This window comes from Scyliorhinus torazame, chromosome 7 (assembly GCF_047496885.1).
Source record: "Scyliorhinus torazame isolate Kashiwa2021f chromosome 7, sScyTor2.1, whole genome shotgun sequence".
Classification (NCBI taxonomy): Eukaryota; Metazoa; Chordata; class Chondrichthyes; order Carcharhiniformes; family Scyliorhinidae; genus Scyliorhinus; species Scyliorhinus torazame.
Genome location: NC_092713.1, coordinates 242,936,946 through 242,952,661, shown reverse-complemented (window position 1 = coordinate 242,952,661; position 15,716 = coordinate 242,936,946). Strand labels below are relative to the sequence as shown.

At 47.1% G+C, this 15,716-nt stretch overlaps 1 protein-coding gene across 1 annotated transcript in view; it reads left to right on the top strand.

The window, feature by feature from the left end:
• LOC140426923 (glutamate receptor ionotropic, delta-2-like) overlaps positions 1-15,716 on the top strand; it is a 758,287-nt gene that overhangs the window by 640,315 nt on the left and 102,256 nt on the right. The window contains exon 14 of the mRNA XM_072512211.1: positions 6,970-7,165. Within this exon, the coding sequence (XP_072368312.1) occupies positions 6,970-7,165 (196 nt within the window). The remainder of the gene's footprint in view (positions 1-6,969; positions 7,166-15,716) is intronic.

Genomic DNA, 15,716 nt, shown 5'->3' with positions numbered 1-15,716 from the left:
GTCACTGTCGAGGGCAGCGGGGTGATGACAACCCACAGAGACCTGAGCACTCGAGCTCCTCAATCTATGCCATAGTCTGACCCCTGCATGTCTGACCCCATGGCCTTCGATGCCCCTGGTGGGCGACCTCTTGGGGTTCTGGGGCCGGAGGGTTGCAGTGTTGGCCTCGGTGCCACTCATTGCCAGCACCATCTCCTGCGCCCACAGCCTCTGGGACTCCTCCAATCGGCTCTGGATCTACTGGAGTGATGCTGAATGTCCCGGCCGCTCTATATCATCTCTATCAGCTCCTTGTAACCCTGTTCCAGAGGTTCAGCATCAGGCTGGGACCCAACTGGGTCCTGAAATCCAGCAGCCCTCCAGCTGTTGTGTCGCCTGGGGGTTCCTGCCTCCACCAGATGTGCATCAGCAGCGGTGTGGTGCTCAACAGATTGTGCCCCAGAAGCCTGTCCACTAACATGTCCCACCAAGGTATGTGCATCTTCGCTGGTGGAGGGTGGGGATGACAGCTGTGATGCAACTATAACCATTGCAACCTCGGAACTCTCCTCCAAAGTGTTCACCTCGGAGTCAGGGGAGGGTGCCACCCGGGATGGGCCGGTACCGTCGGCTGGAGGACCTGCAGGAGAATGGACATGTGGTCAATGGGAGGGATGGATTAGTCAGTGAGGGAATCACTACTCACATTTGACAGGTCTTCTGGGTGGAGCCCAGTGATTCCTCACCTGTGCAGCATCAGCCAGCCTCTGCATGGGTGACCGCCCTGCCCTCGGCCACCCTGGTCATCTCCAGGGCCCGATCCTCAAAGGAGGTGAGGATTCTCAAGTCCGGCACCCCACTGCCAGTCTGGGCCCTATCCCGCTGAATAGGGGAAAGCTTTTCCTGAGGAGATACAGAGAGGGCATCGTTAGTCACACACATGGTTCCCAGTTGTATGGGGGTGGGCTGTGTGAAGGGAGGGTTGGGATGGAGAGAGGGTTGAAGGGGTGGGTGGGGGGACGGTTAAAGGGGGAGGGAGTGGAGGGAGGTTTGGACTCGCCTGGGGTTTGGGGACGGGGAGAGGTGTTGGTGTCCACTCATTTGTGCTGCCTGGTGTAGGTCATTGACCTTCTTCCGGCACTGGAGATCAGTTCCCCTGGTCGCACTCCCCTAGCTGACTGCTGCTGCCACCTCGTACCAGGCAGCATTGGCTGCCTTGAGGCTTACCTTCTGGGACCCCATGGGGAACAGGACATACCTCCTGGCCTCCATCGCATCTAGGGACTTCCCCAAATCAGCATCCCCGATTCTTGAGGCAGGCTTCCTCAGCGCCGTTGTTGTGAGCTGGCTGCGGTTGGCCGAGCAAGTGCAGCTTTTGTGCTACCCTACCTTGTTAGCGGGGGGGGGGCTGGCGAGCGCGGTCCCGGCGAATCAGCTGACGAGCCGGTATTTGGTGCAGGAAGCCCGTGAGGCATTGTCGAGTGAACCAATTAACGTTGAATTGCGTTGCCGGCCTCGCTCGGACTGAGGGCGCTGAAGCTCACTGCAATTCCCGCTCGTTAATACACTTCAAAATCCTTCTGTTGAATCGCACCCCTAGTCTCAGTATAATTTATCATTGAAAATTATTTTCTACATAATACATTCATGTTCTCATCCATGCAAATCCATTTTTGTTATTATGCAGGTTCACACAAACCTGCCTCCCATCCATTGACTCCATCTACACCTCCCGCTGCCTGGGGAAAGCGGGCAGCATAATCAAAGATCCCTCCCACCCGGCTTACACACTTTTCCAACTTCTTCCATCGGGCAGGAGATACAAAAGTCTGAGAACATGCACAAACAGACTCAAAAACAGCTTCTTCCCCGTTGTTACCAGACTATTAAATGACCCTCTTATGGACTGACCTCATTAACACTACACCCCTGTATGCTTCACCCGATGCTGGTGTTATGTAGTTACATTGTGTACCTTGCGTTGCCCCATTATGTATTTTCTTTCATTTTCTTTTCATGTAGTTAATAATCTGTTGAGTTGCTTGCAGAAAAATACTTTTCACTGTACCTCAGTACACATGACAATAAACAAAATCCAATCCAAATTATGGTGTGCTGGGATCGAGAATGTGTTTGAATAAAGATTCCCTACATAATATGCATTGAGAGTAACTATCTGTCAAATCATTGTACCATGCCAAAAGAAACAGTTCAGTTGCCTCATTTTTTTAATCAAACATAGAGCTCACCAGCAAAATGGCATGGATGCAGATCTTTTGAAGAGGGGTTTAGGAAACGTGATCTCATTAATGGATTGACAAACCTAGCAAATCACAAGCTGCCAGGGGTAATGATGCCTTAATGCATCTCAAGATGCTATTGAGTCATTGGATTAGTGTAATCTTGGGACATGTGTTACACCAGCTGTCCAATGCACAAAATGGGAGTGAAAAAGCTACATTAAAATTGAGAAAATCTCAACTGAGCTAGGAGGACTATCTTTCCAGCTAAATTGCTGTGAAAGGTGTCAGATGTTTACAGCCACTTGTAAGGAATAGTGGAATCTATTTAATCCCCATGCGTTAATGTAAAAAACTATTTCTGAATTATATTTAATATTTTTACATTATCTTCAGTTTGCCTTGCAAGCTCCTTGGCCTAATATTTTTTTAACTTGTGTGGTATTGAACACACCTTTCCATAGTGGTGGCATAATATATATTCATGATTCCCTCAAATTCCTGTCAGCTTCACTGCAGAGTAAATTGATGTTTTGTTAGTCAGCTGGTTACATAATGGAGAAAGAAGTTTCTCTTGAATTACCGATTGGATTACTTAGTCAGCATCTTATATTTATGCATCTTTATTTTGAAGGATTAAGGAATACTTATTCAAGGATCATTTAAGAATTAAGGAAGTAGGCTGTTCAGTCTATTGTACTTCTGCCAGTGCTATTTCCACATTGCAGCTATCTACTCTAATTCATTTCCTTCAGGTTTGTCTATACCCAATGCTAAGAAATGATAAGTGAATTGTTGATAATGTTGCATTTTAATTGTAATATTATAAACCAACAACCACTTGTATCAAGATAATAGTGCCATAATGAAATGTCAAAAGACACTTCTCCGAAGCATTGTAAAACAAAATATGACAACGAGACATAAGGGGATACTGGGTGTAACTTACTTCCAACTTCTGATGGGCAATTGCCCTGCCTTACAAAAATGTGTCACAGCAATTGTTACCGCAGAAAGTTGGAAGAATTAAAACCGCTTCTAGATTCTGGGTAACTGTGAGAGCGGATGGTTTTTTTTCAAGGTTTTGGGGGATTATTGTGCTATTCTATAAGGAAGGCCGAGTGTATGTGTGTGTGCGCTTGTATGTGTGCATAAATTATTTAATTAAGCTGGAGAACGTTTAATGAAGACCATTTGTCTGGGAGAGTTGAATGATGAAGGGAGTGATGGTGCTAAACAAATTCATGCCTTTGTAATGAAGCTACGGTGAAGTTTGTTTCTTTTGTAAATAAATAAAAATTAGAAATTTACATTAGGAGATAGAGAGGGACATAATGTTTCAGCTGGTAAATTTCAAAAGGCAGGAAAAACATTTTACAGCATGTAAAGGTTTCATAAGTGAATAAGGGAAGGTTATTAAGTTTTATTTGGTCCCAATTGGCAATATTTGGCAATAGAAATGACATTAAAGATTTTTATATCTTGGAACAGTTAAGTTGAAAGAAATGCTGAGAACAAACAAAGATGAAAAAGAAAAAATGATGTTGAGCTGATTTGGTGTTGACTGTATAGAGAAGGCCTTCTAGAAGCACCTTGGCTAAGAGAAGGTGACGTTGAAATAAACCAAGCCAGAAAAACTTTGGGCTGCGAAAAGCAATCTTGTTTCTGAAAGTTTTTGGATTTGCTCAGCAGAGTGGAAGAATTTGAGAAGTCATGTGGTATACTTTTTTAAAGTGACAGTAGTTATATCCTTGGGTAATATTACAGGATTTTTGTAGTTAAACATCTGTAAGGGATCTTTCCTGGATGGTGTTTACTTGTGGGTCTGAAAGTAGGGTGTTTTCAGGGAGAATATTTTGAAAGATACCTTTTAATTCTGTGACTGTTATTTTGTGTGCTTGTGTTTTCTTTTCTTCTTGGTAATAAATCTTTTACTTTTTGTTTTAAAATCTCAAAAATGTTATTGGACTTTTCCTTCTGAGATCAGAACATTTCCTTCTCATTTTCATAATTGTAATAACCGCACGAGGTCCACGGTGAAACCGTAATTGATCTCCCCAGAATCCTCTCGCACGATTTACTGGCCTTGTCATGTCACCGGGATGTGTGCGACGAGATCATTCAATTGCGCCAAAAGAATCTGCAAAGGAATACAGACAAAAACGTGGCAGATGAAATACAGAGTATGATAATGTGAAGCTTTGCGCTTTGGTCGGAAGAATGCAGGAGCTGAATATTATTTAAGTGGAGAAATACTGCAGAAAGGGCAGTACGGTGGCGCAGTGGTTAGATCCCGGCTCTGGGTCACTGTCCGTGTGGAGTTTGCACATTTTCCCCGTGCTTGCGTGAGTTTCGCCCCCACAATCCCAAAAAATGTGCAGGATAGGTGGATTGGCCACGTTAAATTGCCCCTGAATTGGAAAAAATGAATTGGGTACTCTAAATTTATTTTTTTTAATTGGCGTGAAACCCTCACCTATTCCGGGACCGGTGAGGGGCTTGCACCGACGCCGAGTGAAACCCCCGCCTCCCGTACCGAAAAAGGCTGTGATTGGCTAGGTCCCGGGCGGCACATCCGCACGGCTGACGACCTCGTGCGGTCGCGTCATACACATGGCGCCAGCCGGTTCGGACCCAAACCGCCATTTGCGACCCCACAGACCACCCCCGGCCACTCCCACCAGTCCTCGCAGAAGCCCCCTTGGCCAGCGGCACGGACCCCGACTGAGTGTGGCGGCTCTGGACACAGTCTGCAGCCGCCACGCCGGGTTCCCGCACGGCTGATACTACACGTGTCCCGCGCCGTCGGGAACTCGGCCCATCGGTGGCAGAGGATCACAGGTGGGCCAGTCGGTGATGCGTCAACACCGTTGAAATTGTGCATGTCGCGATGATGCTAGTTTGGAGGGGGCGGAGCATGGCTGACCAGAGTCAAACCGGCGCCGGCCCCAAATTCAGTGTCGGAACCCATTCTCCACCCGATCGCTGAACACGATTTCGGTGTCGGTCGGTCAACAGAGAATTCCGCCCATGGGCTTCGATCTTCCAAATATTTAATTGGAGGTCATTTCTGCTCATCCTGTATTGCAAATTGGACAATCAATCAGTCTGACAATTTAAATATGGTGGGAAAAGACGAAAGAGGTGGTGGTGAGGTAGAGCTGAGTGTCATCAATACATGTCATGGGATGGCAGATACTGTTGTCATGTGGCAACGTAGAACATAGAACATACAGTGCAGAAGTAGGACATTCGGCCCATTGAGTCTGCACTGACCCACTTAAGCCCTCACTTCCACCCTATCCCTGTAACCCAATAACCCCTCCTAACCTTTTTGGTCACTAAGGGCAATTTATCATGGCCAATCCACCTAACCTGCATGTCTTTGGACTGTGGGAGGAAACCGGAGCACCCGGAGGAAACTGACACGGACACGGAGAGAACGTACAGACTCCGCACAGACAGTGACCCAGCGTGGATCGAACATGAGACCCTGACACTGTGAAGCCACAGTGCTATCCACTTGTGCTACCATGCTGCCCAACATGTAGATAAGAAGCAGCTCGAGGTCAAGGATAGATTCCTAGAGGACAACAGAGATAATGGTGCTGGGCGAGAAGCAAAGCCATTGATTCAATGCCAAGTCTAGATAGGTAAGAATGAAACATGCAAGTCCACCTAACTGGGTGACAGTGGAGAGATGTTGGAGGAGGATGGAGATCCTTTTTAGAGGCTGCAGACAGGATCAGAAGGGATCATTTACCTTTGTCACGGTCATGTGGGATATAATTTACCATCTGTTTTAATACAGTACAAGTGGTGGAAACATGATTGCAAAGATTTAAACATAAGATTGGCATGGATCCGAAAGGCTGCAATACATTCAAAGACTTTGGGGGGGGGGGGGGGGGGGGAATGGGGCATTCATTTGCAAGGATAGTCAAATTACTTTTTGGGAAGCAGGCTAATGACAGTAGATTTCAAGTAGAGGGGGACAGGATATGGAGATAGAACTCTGAACAAGATCAACTGATGTGGGAACCAAAAAAGGAAGTTAATGATCAGCAGTTTAGTGAATAGTGTCAAGAGAGCAGGAGGTGGGTCTCATGGACAGAATGAATTAGGAGAGGGCATGAAAGAAGCTAGGAGATAAACTTGAGAAAGTACAATTTCAGGGTTTGTGCTGAGCAGATTAGAGGACATTAATCCAGCACGTTCGGGAAACGGAGGGAAGTGGAAAAAGGCAGCTGATTCCATGGTCTTAATTGTAGTTCAGTGGCAAATAAGGCCATGAACCCCTCACAAGGAGTGGGTGGAAGAAACCAGGGAAAGGGGTTTGCAAAGATTGTTTACCATTGTGAAAAGAAGTTGGGGGTTAGCAGAGAAATCTGCCTTTATCACACAACTTCCAAAACCATACTGAAGTTATACATTTGTGAACAGTAATTTGCTGCTGATACTTATGCAGGAAGCAGGAAATGCTATCACTTAATTGTTGGAGTTATATTACATGTGACGATACAGATATATTGCATCTGACTCTAAATACATTTCATCAGGAAACTTAAAAAGTTCGCATTCAGCACATAGGGTTTTTGATGTGGTAATACTAATTTTCAAAATGAGAAGCTAATTTACTGGAACTATTATGAGGATTAGCAATTAAAGCAATTGTAATATTTTGCTCAATAAATTACAAAAGCAATTGTAGGCTATAGTTGCTGACAGAATTGTGTCCTCCATGATGCAGATCTTTTCAGGACCTGGCGAAGCAAACAGATGTTCCATATGGGACGGTCCTTGATTCAGAAGTATTGCAAATAATCAAAACCAAGGGTCGAAATCCATTTGAGATTGAACAAACATATGCTCATTTGTGGAACATGATAAACAAAACAAATGGTTTGGAGAACTGTGTGAAGAGAATTCATGATGGAATCCAAAGGGTGAGTGAGCAACTGCATGCAAGATTTTATTTACGACAATTTAAATGTCATTTGACTTTGAATGCTCTTGACCAATATTATTGTTCATAAATATATAATTGTAGCTAATGAAACTGCATTGGATGTATTTTGTAATTAAAGAATTACATACGCGTTTACTGGATAGAAAGGTGGGCACATGAGCAGAATCCAGCTGCACAGACCAACTTTCTCTCCAGATATGAGTCTCTTCAAAGAAAATAAAAGTGAGTGGCCGTGGTTTATGCCATCAATCTGGTGGAGTGTGAATTGATAGAGCCTGCATCTGGCTCTACAGAGTTCGAAGCACCATCTTTAAAGGGCGCTCCGTTCAGAACTGAAACTGAATAGCCCCCAGCCACCATTATAGAGGAATCGGGGGCTCACCCCTCTCCACACCGGACGATCATCGGAGCCTCCCCCTCACCGCTGCAGAAGTATCGTCGGTGATTCCCCCCTGTGCCCGCTCCCACCGTGCCTGCAACTTCCCCCTCACTGTCCACGCTCTCCACCCAACTGCCCATCACACATAACTGGACTCTCCCCCCTTAATGGGGCTCCCACAAGGACTCACCCCGGTACAGGTTGGCACTGCCAGGTTGGTACAGTGCCACCCTGTGCTAGGGGGCCGTACCAGGGCATTGCCTGGGCATATCCCTCAACCCCCAGAGGCCATACTTACCTTTGTGCCCATCGAGGTATCCCCTCAACTGAATCTCGTTTGGCAAACCTGTTGTAAACCTCGCCGATGTGATGTCATATCGGTGAGGTATGAATGTTCAGTGAGGAAGGGTTCTTGTGGCGGGGGTCCACATTATTAATTTTATTATTAATATTAATTTTTATTATTAATAAATAATAAGAAAATGTATTCAAATGTATTACAAAAGGGAGAGAACCTTGTTACGTCACCAGTGAGGGGCAGGGAAAATCGAGAAATGGGATCTCTCTGGAGAGAATTGAGTCTTCCGATACTCCCTAAATTTTGCACCTGCATCGTTGTTCTCTCTGATGGCAAACGCAGGCTTAAAAATCACCTGAAACTCTCTCATAATTGGGAATGTTTCTTTTCGACAACATGAATTGAAATACAAGTCAAATTCTTTCACCAATGATGGTTCCAGGACTTCCACTAAAATCCTTCTTGAACAAGAGCTATATATACCCCACTTGTTGCTGCTAAAGAGGTGGAGAGAAATTACTTTGAGCAATCAATCTGTAGTTCTAATAAGAAGGAAAGTGGAGTATCTCTGCATTTCTTTGTAATGTTATGACCAGTCACCCAATAGCACAGGAATGTAAAATTCAGCAAGATAACACAGGCAGTCACAATGATCCTTAATGCGTCTCAAACAACTTAAAAGCTTATAATAATTTTAAATGGCAAAATGCCTCAGAAGGCTCAGGCGTTTATGAAAGGTCATTGCTAACATCTGCAGCCCACTAGAGCAGCATCCTTGCAGTGGGCCAGGTGAACGTACATTGTTGGTGGCCACCAAAGTCACCTCATCACCGAATATCTTCACCATAAGATCTTTCCAGAGATTTGCTGATGACTTCTGCAGAATTTCATAATCTACTGCCCACAAGAGCATTTCCCAGGTGACTGATGCCATGTTTTCCAGAGCCACCACTTATGTCCATTTTGTTACTGATTGTGCCAGTCAGACCAGTGGGTTGCTGCATTGGCTGGAATCCCAAGGTACAGGAAGTTTGAGACGACACACATGTGGCAATGAAAGTGTCATCAGACCAACTAGCAGTCATTGTCAATCAAGGGAAATTCCACTCCTGTCACTGTTCAGCTAGTATGTGATCACCGGAAGACTTTCATGCATGCCTGTCCAAGATATCGCAAAATCTGTCATGCAGTCTACAATCTGCACCAGTCACATCTTCCACAGGTCAAATAGAATCAGCTGAGGGGTCCTTGGAAACAAGGACTATGCTCTAAGAATGTGTGATGACACCAGTAAGAAGCACTACTACTGCCGCAAAGGACATTTTCAGCTGTAGCCACATGAGAACAAAGGTACGCATCAATTGAGCAAACCATTTGTTGCAAGGAAGTGATTTGAGTAACTGGTCGGATCTGGTGATGTCATTCAATATGCAACAACAAGGGAGTCCAGAATGGTAGTGGTCTGCTTTGCCTTGCACAGTATTAGCACAGCAGAGAGGACTGGAACTGCAGGAGGAGGAAGCTGAAGGCCTCTGTGAAGAGTAGGCTGACCCGAATGTAGCTAGGATGCCTGTAGCCACACACCTGGATATCAGAAATGCCCATGATGGACTCCTAAAGGCACTGTTCAGACACCAATGCTGAATCCATTGCCACATCCAAGGTCAAAAATCCCTCGATCTCTTTCACTACTTTCTGGTCATCCCATTCTTCTCAAAGCTAATGTCCCTTTGGAATTCAGAAAGCAACAATGAAAAGAACAATGGAGACTTAATTAAAATGAAGAATTAATTTAAATTTTCATTGGCATTAAAACAATGACATTGTTATAAACCCTAAAATGAATCCCCTTGTGCAACTAAGACGTATTTTCCTTTCCCTATTATTTCTGCATGTATTTAGCCCTGTAGCTCAACAGTGATCAAGGCTGGCTGGTCATTGCTCACATAGCTGACGTACTCATGGTGGATGTCCATAGGCCTGTGAGTGCGCGGTCATAGACTAGACCAGCTGCACTTTTGCAGGATGTGATGATCCATATGGTTTTGGGGAAATGCCTGTTTTTTGTTTGTTGGAGTGGTAGTCTCTTTAAGAACTAGATTTCTCTGAAAAATGTCTTGCTTCTAGTGAATGATCATATGACCATGCTGCCTGAGAGTTAACCGATAAAGGGGGGGAAAGTCAAACAGGAAAGAATTGTAGGGGTGAAGGAGTCCTATACAAGCCAGTTTTTAGTTTTAGCACAAACTGAGGGCAGGAAAGGTTTCAAGCAGAATTCTGTTAACAGTGGGCGAAATTCTCCCCGAACGGCACGATGTCCACCGACTGGCGCCAAAAACGGCACCAATCAGACGGGCATCGCGCCGGCCCAAAGGTGTGGAATGCTCCGCATCTTTGGGGGCCGAGCCCCAACATTGAGGGGCTAGGCCGGCGCCGGAGGGATTTCCGCCCTGCCAGCTGGCGGAAATGGCGTTGGTTGCCCCGCCAGCTGGCGGAAATGGCGTTTGGTGCCCCGCCAGATGGCGCGGAAATGCGGCGCATGCGCGGGAGCATCAGCAGCCGCCGACAGTTTCCCGCGCATGCGCAGTGGGGAGAGTCTCTTCCGCCTCCGCCATGGTGGAGGCCGTGGCGGAGGCGGAAGGGAAAGAGTGCCCTCACGGCACAGGCCCGCCCGCGGATCAGTGGGCCTCGATCGCGGGCCAGGCCACCGTGGGGGCACCCCCGGGGTCAGATCGCCCCGCGCCCCCCCCCCCCCCCCAGGATCCCGGAGCCCGCCCACGCCGCCTGGTCCCGCCGGTAAATACCAGCTTTGATTTACGCCGGCGGGACAGGCAATTTCTGGACGGGACTTCAGCCCATCCGGGCCGGAGAATTGAGCGGGGGGGGGTCCCGTCAACCGGCGCGGCCCGATTCCCGCCCCCGCCCAATCTCCGGTACTGGAGACTTCGGCGGGGGTGGGATTCACGGCGGCCAACGGCCATTCTCCGACCCGGCGGGGGGTCGGAGAATGACGCCCAGTAAGTTGAGCTTCTGGGATAGCCAAGCTGAGAGAGTGACAGAGTTCATCGATACAAGATCCAGAGTTAATGAACATCAGAACCAGAAAGCTCTGACCCGAGGTGACAATATTAGCAACACTTGTGAACCGAGAGCCTACAGCCACAGGGACAATTGGAGGAGATTTGAAAGAAATACCTTGCCAAAAGTAAATGCAAGACCAAAGAAATCTTTGAAACAGTACTCAGACAAACCTTCCAACTTTTGATAAGTACCCTATTGAGCTTATTGGGCGAGTAATTGAATGAGTGTAGAAGAAACACTGAATTAAGAAATTCAGTTGAAGTATAAGCATCTGTGTCATGGCACTTTTGTTATATTTTAACATAACGATTTAACATGAATTGTGATTATGGTAGCACAGTGGGTAGCACTGTTGCTTCACAGCTCCAGGGTCCCAGGTTCGATTCCCGGCTTGGATCACCACTGTCTGTGCGGAGTCTACACGTTCTCCCCGTGTCTGCGTGGGTTTCCTCCAGGTTCTCCGATTTCCTCCCACAAATCCCAAAAGACGTGCTGTTCGGTGAAATGGACATTCTGAATTCTCCCTCTGTGTACCCGAACAGGCGCCGGAGTGTGGCGACTTCAGGGATTTTCACAGTAACTTCATTGCAGTGTTAATGTAAGCCTACTTGTGACAATAAAGATTATTTTATTTTTAATTATTCGTATACATGTTCTTTGATTTTGTGCAGCAAAATTCTTTTGTTTTGAAAGCCTTGTGGCTTCATTATTTTAGTTTAGATTCTTAAAAAAAATAAACCAACACATTCATAGTCTCAACCAAGGTTATAACAAGGGGCAGACATGGTCATTGGGGCAGGAGGCAACATGTAGATCTTGGAGACAGAGATGTGCAGAGTGTGGGATGAAAAGTGGAAGCCTATGAGTAAAGTCCACATTTCCTTGTGCCCTTTCTTCATCTTTCCTCTTATGGTCCACCTGTACTTCTCTGTTAACTAAAAGCTGGAGAGTCTGTTGCAGCATTTCACTGAGGCACTGAATAGCCTAAGTGAGACTTGCCACTATCCTATTTAACGTGACAGAATCAGTGTACAGATCGTTGGTCCAGGTCAACATGTATTGGTTGCGTGCCGTGTCTGATGGTCCATTCATGTGGCCACTCTTTCCATGGAAAGGCCAGAGACATCATGGCACTCATGTTTGAGGTGGACTCCTTCAATATCTCCAAGAGTGCACAGTGCCTCTGGAAATAATGACGGAACCTTTTGCATTTCTGTTGCTTGACCCAGATTGTCCGTTTTATGTGGATGAACAATCTGGCTCAGCACCTATGTCCAGCTGAGCAGAGTTTAGAGCTTTGGATGAGGACTATTCACTTATATTCCTGTTTCCAAATTGCCGTGTGCCTAACATGTGAAAACATAGCCAACTCTTTTGGCTGCTCTATTCACCTGTGTGTATTTACACTGGTGGAGGACATGCAGAAATGGTGTGATGGCGTTTCTGTAGAGAGCACGATTTCCTCTGAGGACTGCTTGATCACTCCTCCATCAAACTTGAAGAACTTATGTGAGATAAAAGATATATATTAGAACTAGCATGGGGAAAAAAATCCAAAATCATCATTTTGCAGATTTTTCAGTTAATGATGGTAGCAAAACATCATTAGTGATTGTTACCTGCCAAATGGCAGTGTATTATATAATTCTGTCATTATGTTTCTGGGAAACCACATCAGTCCATCACCAAGGGGCAGTCATTCTTCCACACTGATGATCTCTTTCACCGTGGTCAGGGTGGCAATGATTCTATGCTCATTCCTAGTTCTTTGTCTTTTGGGGCTCACCATCCAGAGAATTGGCACGTACCCACCGACTCTGACAAGCCCATTGATATTTCACATTCAATTTAGGTCTGATTGGCAGTAAGCGGAACTTCCATCTGCTCTTGGAAGGAAGTCCCGTCTTGGAGAGCTTCCAGTCAATCTAATTGGCCAACTGTTCTCCAGCCCATCCAGGCACAGTGCTGTAGCTGCTAGAAGAGGTACGTACAGCAATGCTCTGTCTGGAATTAAGTTTTGGGATGACACTTGAGGTAAGACCCAAGGGCCTTGAGTACAGGGGATGTCCTGAGGGTCAGAAGGTGAGGTGCGATCTCGGTGTCGGTCCGTAAGCTAGAGGGCAGGGAGGGCTGGTGGCAGCTTTGGGAGGGGAGAGCACCCCAAACTGAAGGGGTCTTCAGGAGGTCCCCCGTCTCCCCATTTTACTGCCCGAGATAGAGATTCATACATTTCTCAGTTTCCCATTTTGCTCTGACCCACGCCCGCCAGCCTAAAATTTGAGGCTGGGCGGGAAATGGCCTTTATGTGGCCATAAAGTGGTTACTTAAGGGCCTTACCCGGGCAAAGGGTAGATTTCCCAACCAAGGTTCATGCCCGAAATGTAAAATTCCACTTTTGGAGTTCTGAGCTTTCTTCTCCTGCAAAGAGAGAAAGTAGGACACGATGCAACAGCCATACTGCACCCACAAAGCTGTTCGCTGCGGCGCAGCATGGCCGATAAATGCCAGGAGACCCCGCTCACAATGCGTTGTGAGGTCACGATAGATCTCGCGAGACGTTGTAATGTAAATCCTGCCATTGTGGGAGGGATTACTTTTTAGTAAATCTGCATATTAGAGTGAGACAGCTAGTCTCATTTTAATGTGCAGATTCCTGAGTTACCCATTAGGATCTCCCCTTTGCCTCGGAGATCTTGGGCGAGTGTCTTTCAGCACTGGTCCCCAGAAACGGAGATCAGATGGAGTGGCACTCAGAGTCTCCCAAGCGATCGGAGGCCCCCAGGTGCATGCCCTTTGGGCAGGTTGGTACCCTGGCATGGCTGGTGCCACCTGGGCACCCTGGCACTGTCCAGGTGGCACTGCCAGCTGGAATGGCCAAAGTGATGATGATGATCGGGCTGGGTGTGCCCTGCGTGGGTGTTGGGGTGTGAGGGAGGGCTGGAGACCCTCCAATAGTGTGGTGGGGCCTGGGCTGGGTGAGGGTCGCATCCGGGGCCTCAAGAGGCCGGGAAGCTATATAAAGATGACGTCCCGGCTTTTGCTATACTGAGGAGTTCCGGCAAGCAGAGCTCCTCGGTTTAGAAAACAGGACTATGTGCGGCCTTGACCACGCCTTCCCCGCTGAGGCCCCTTATTTAATGCGATTGGCGTTGTTTGGCCATGTGTTTCTTGCCGTTGCAAGTGCCAGGAAACACGCAGCTGAACACGCTCACTATGGGGCTTTATCCCCACCCTATGTGTGTGAGAAATGGATTGCATAGAGAGGGTGAAATGTCAACATTTGTGGAAGGTGACTGAGGAATTGGTGTGGCACGTCAGTAAGATGAGGCTGAGTTGGTCAGATGGGGATGTGAGAGAGAGTATTGAATTCAGCTTCAATGTATATTGGTCTGAGCACAGTAAGAAGTCTTACAACACCAGGTTAAAGTCCAACAGGTTTGTTTCAAATCACTAGCTTTCGGAGCACAGCTCCTTCCTCAGGCGAATGAAGAGGTAGGTTCCAGAAACGTATATATAGACAAAGTCAAAGATGCAAGACGATACTTTGAATGCGAGCATTTGCAGCTAATTAAGTCTTTACACTGCCAGAGAGAGGGGTAATCCCATGTTAAAGAGGTGTAAATTGTCTCAAGCCAGGACAGTTGGTAGGATTTCGCAAGCCCAGGCTAGATGGTGGTTGTGGGGGGGGGGGGGGGGGGGGGTGAATGTAATGCGACATGAATCCAAGGTCCTGGTTGAGGCCGTACTCATGTGTGCGGAGCGTGGCTATAAGTTTCTGCTCGGCGATTCTGTGTTGTCGCGTGTCCTGAAGGCCGCCTTGGAGAACGCTTACCCGAAGATCAGAGGCTGAATGTCCTTGACTACTGAAGTATTCCCCAACTGGAAGAGAACATTCCTGCCTGGCGATTGTTGCGCGATATCCATTCATCCATTGTCGCAGCGTCTGCATGGTCTCGCCAATGTACCACGCTTCGGGACATCCTTTCCTGCAGCATATGAGGTCAACGTTGGCCGAGTCGCACGAATATGTATCACATACCTGGTGGGTAGTGTTCTCATGTGTAATGGTGGTGCCCATGTCAATGATCTGGCACGTCTTGCAGAGATTGCCATGGCAGGGTTGTGTGGTGTCGTGGTCGCTGTTCTGAAGGTTCGGTAGTTTGCTGCAAACAATGGTTTGTTTGAGGTTGTGCGGTTGTTTGAAGGCAAGTAATGGGGGTGTGGGGATGACCTTGGCAAGATGTTCGCTTTCATCGATGACGTGTTGAAGGCTGCAAAGAAGATTCTCCACTCCAGGGAAGTACTGGACATGAAGGGTACTCTGTCGGTTGTGTCCTGTGTTTGTCTTCTGAGGAGGTCGGTGCGGTTTTTTTGCTGTGGCGCTTTGGAACTGTCGATCGATGAGTTGAGTGCCATATCCCGTTCGTACGGGACTTTGTCTGTATATATGTTTCTGGAACCTACCTCTTCATTCACCTGACGAAGGAGCAGTGCTCCGAAAGTTAGTGATTTGAAACAAACCTGTTGAACTTTAACCTCGTGTTGTCAGACTTCTTACTGTGCTCAACCCAGTCCAACGCCGGCATCTCCACATATTGGTTTGAAGAGAAAGATCCGGATTCGCTTGCAGCACTGCAGCCAGGTTTTCCAGATGACCCCACAGTTGCTGATCTCCTCTGTGACCATGTTCATGCTCGCTTGGCAGGTTGGAAGGTCCAATCCTTCTGTCTCTGGCAAAGAGGATCTCCTGCCTTGTCCAAGAATTCTGGA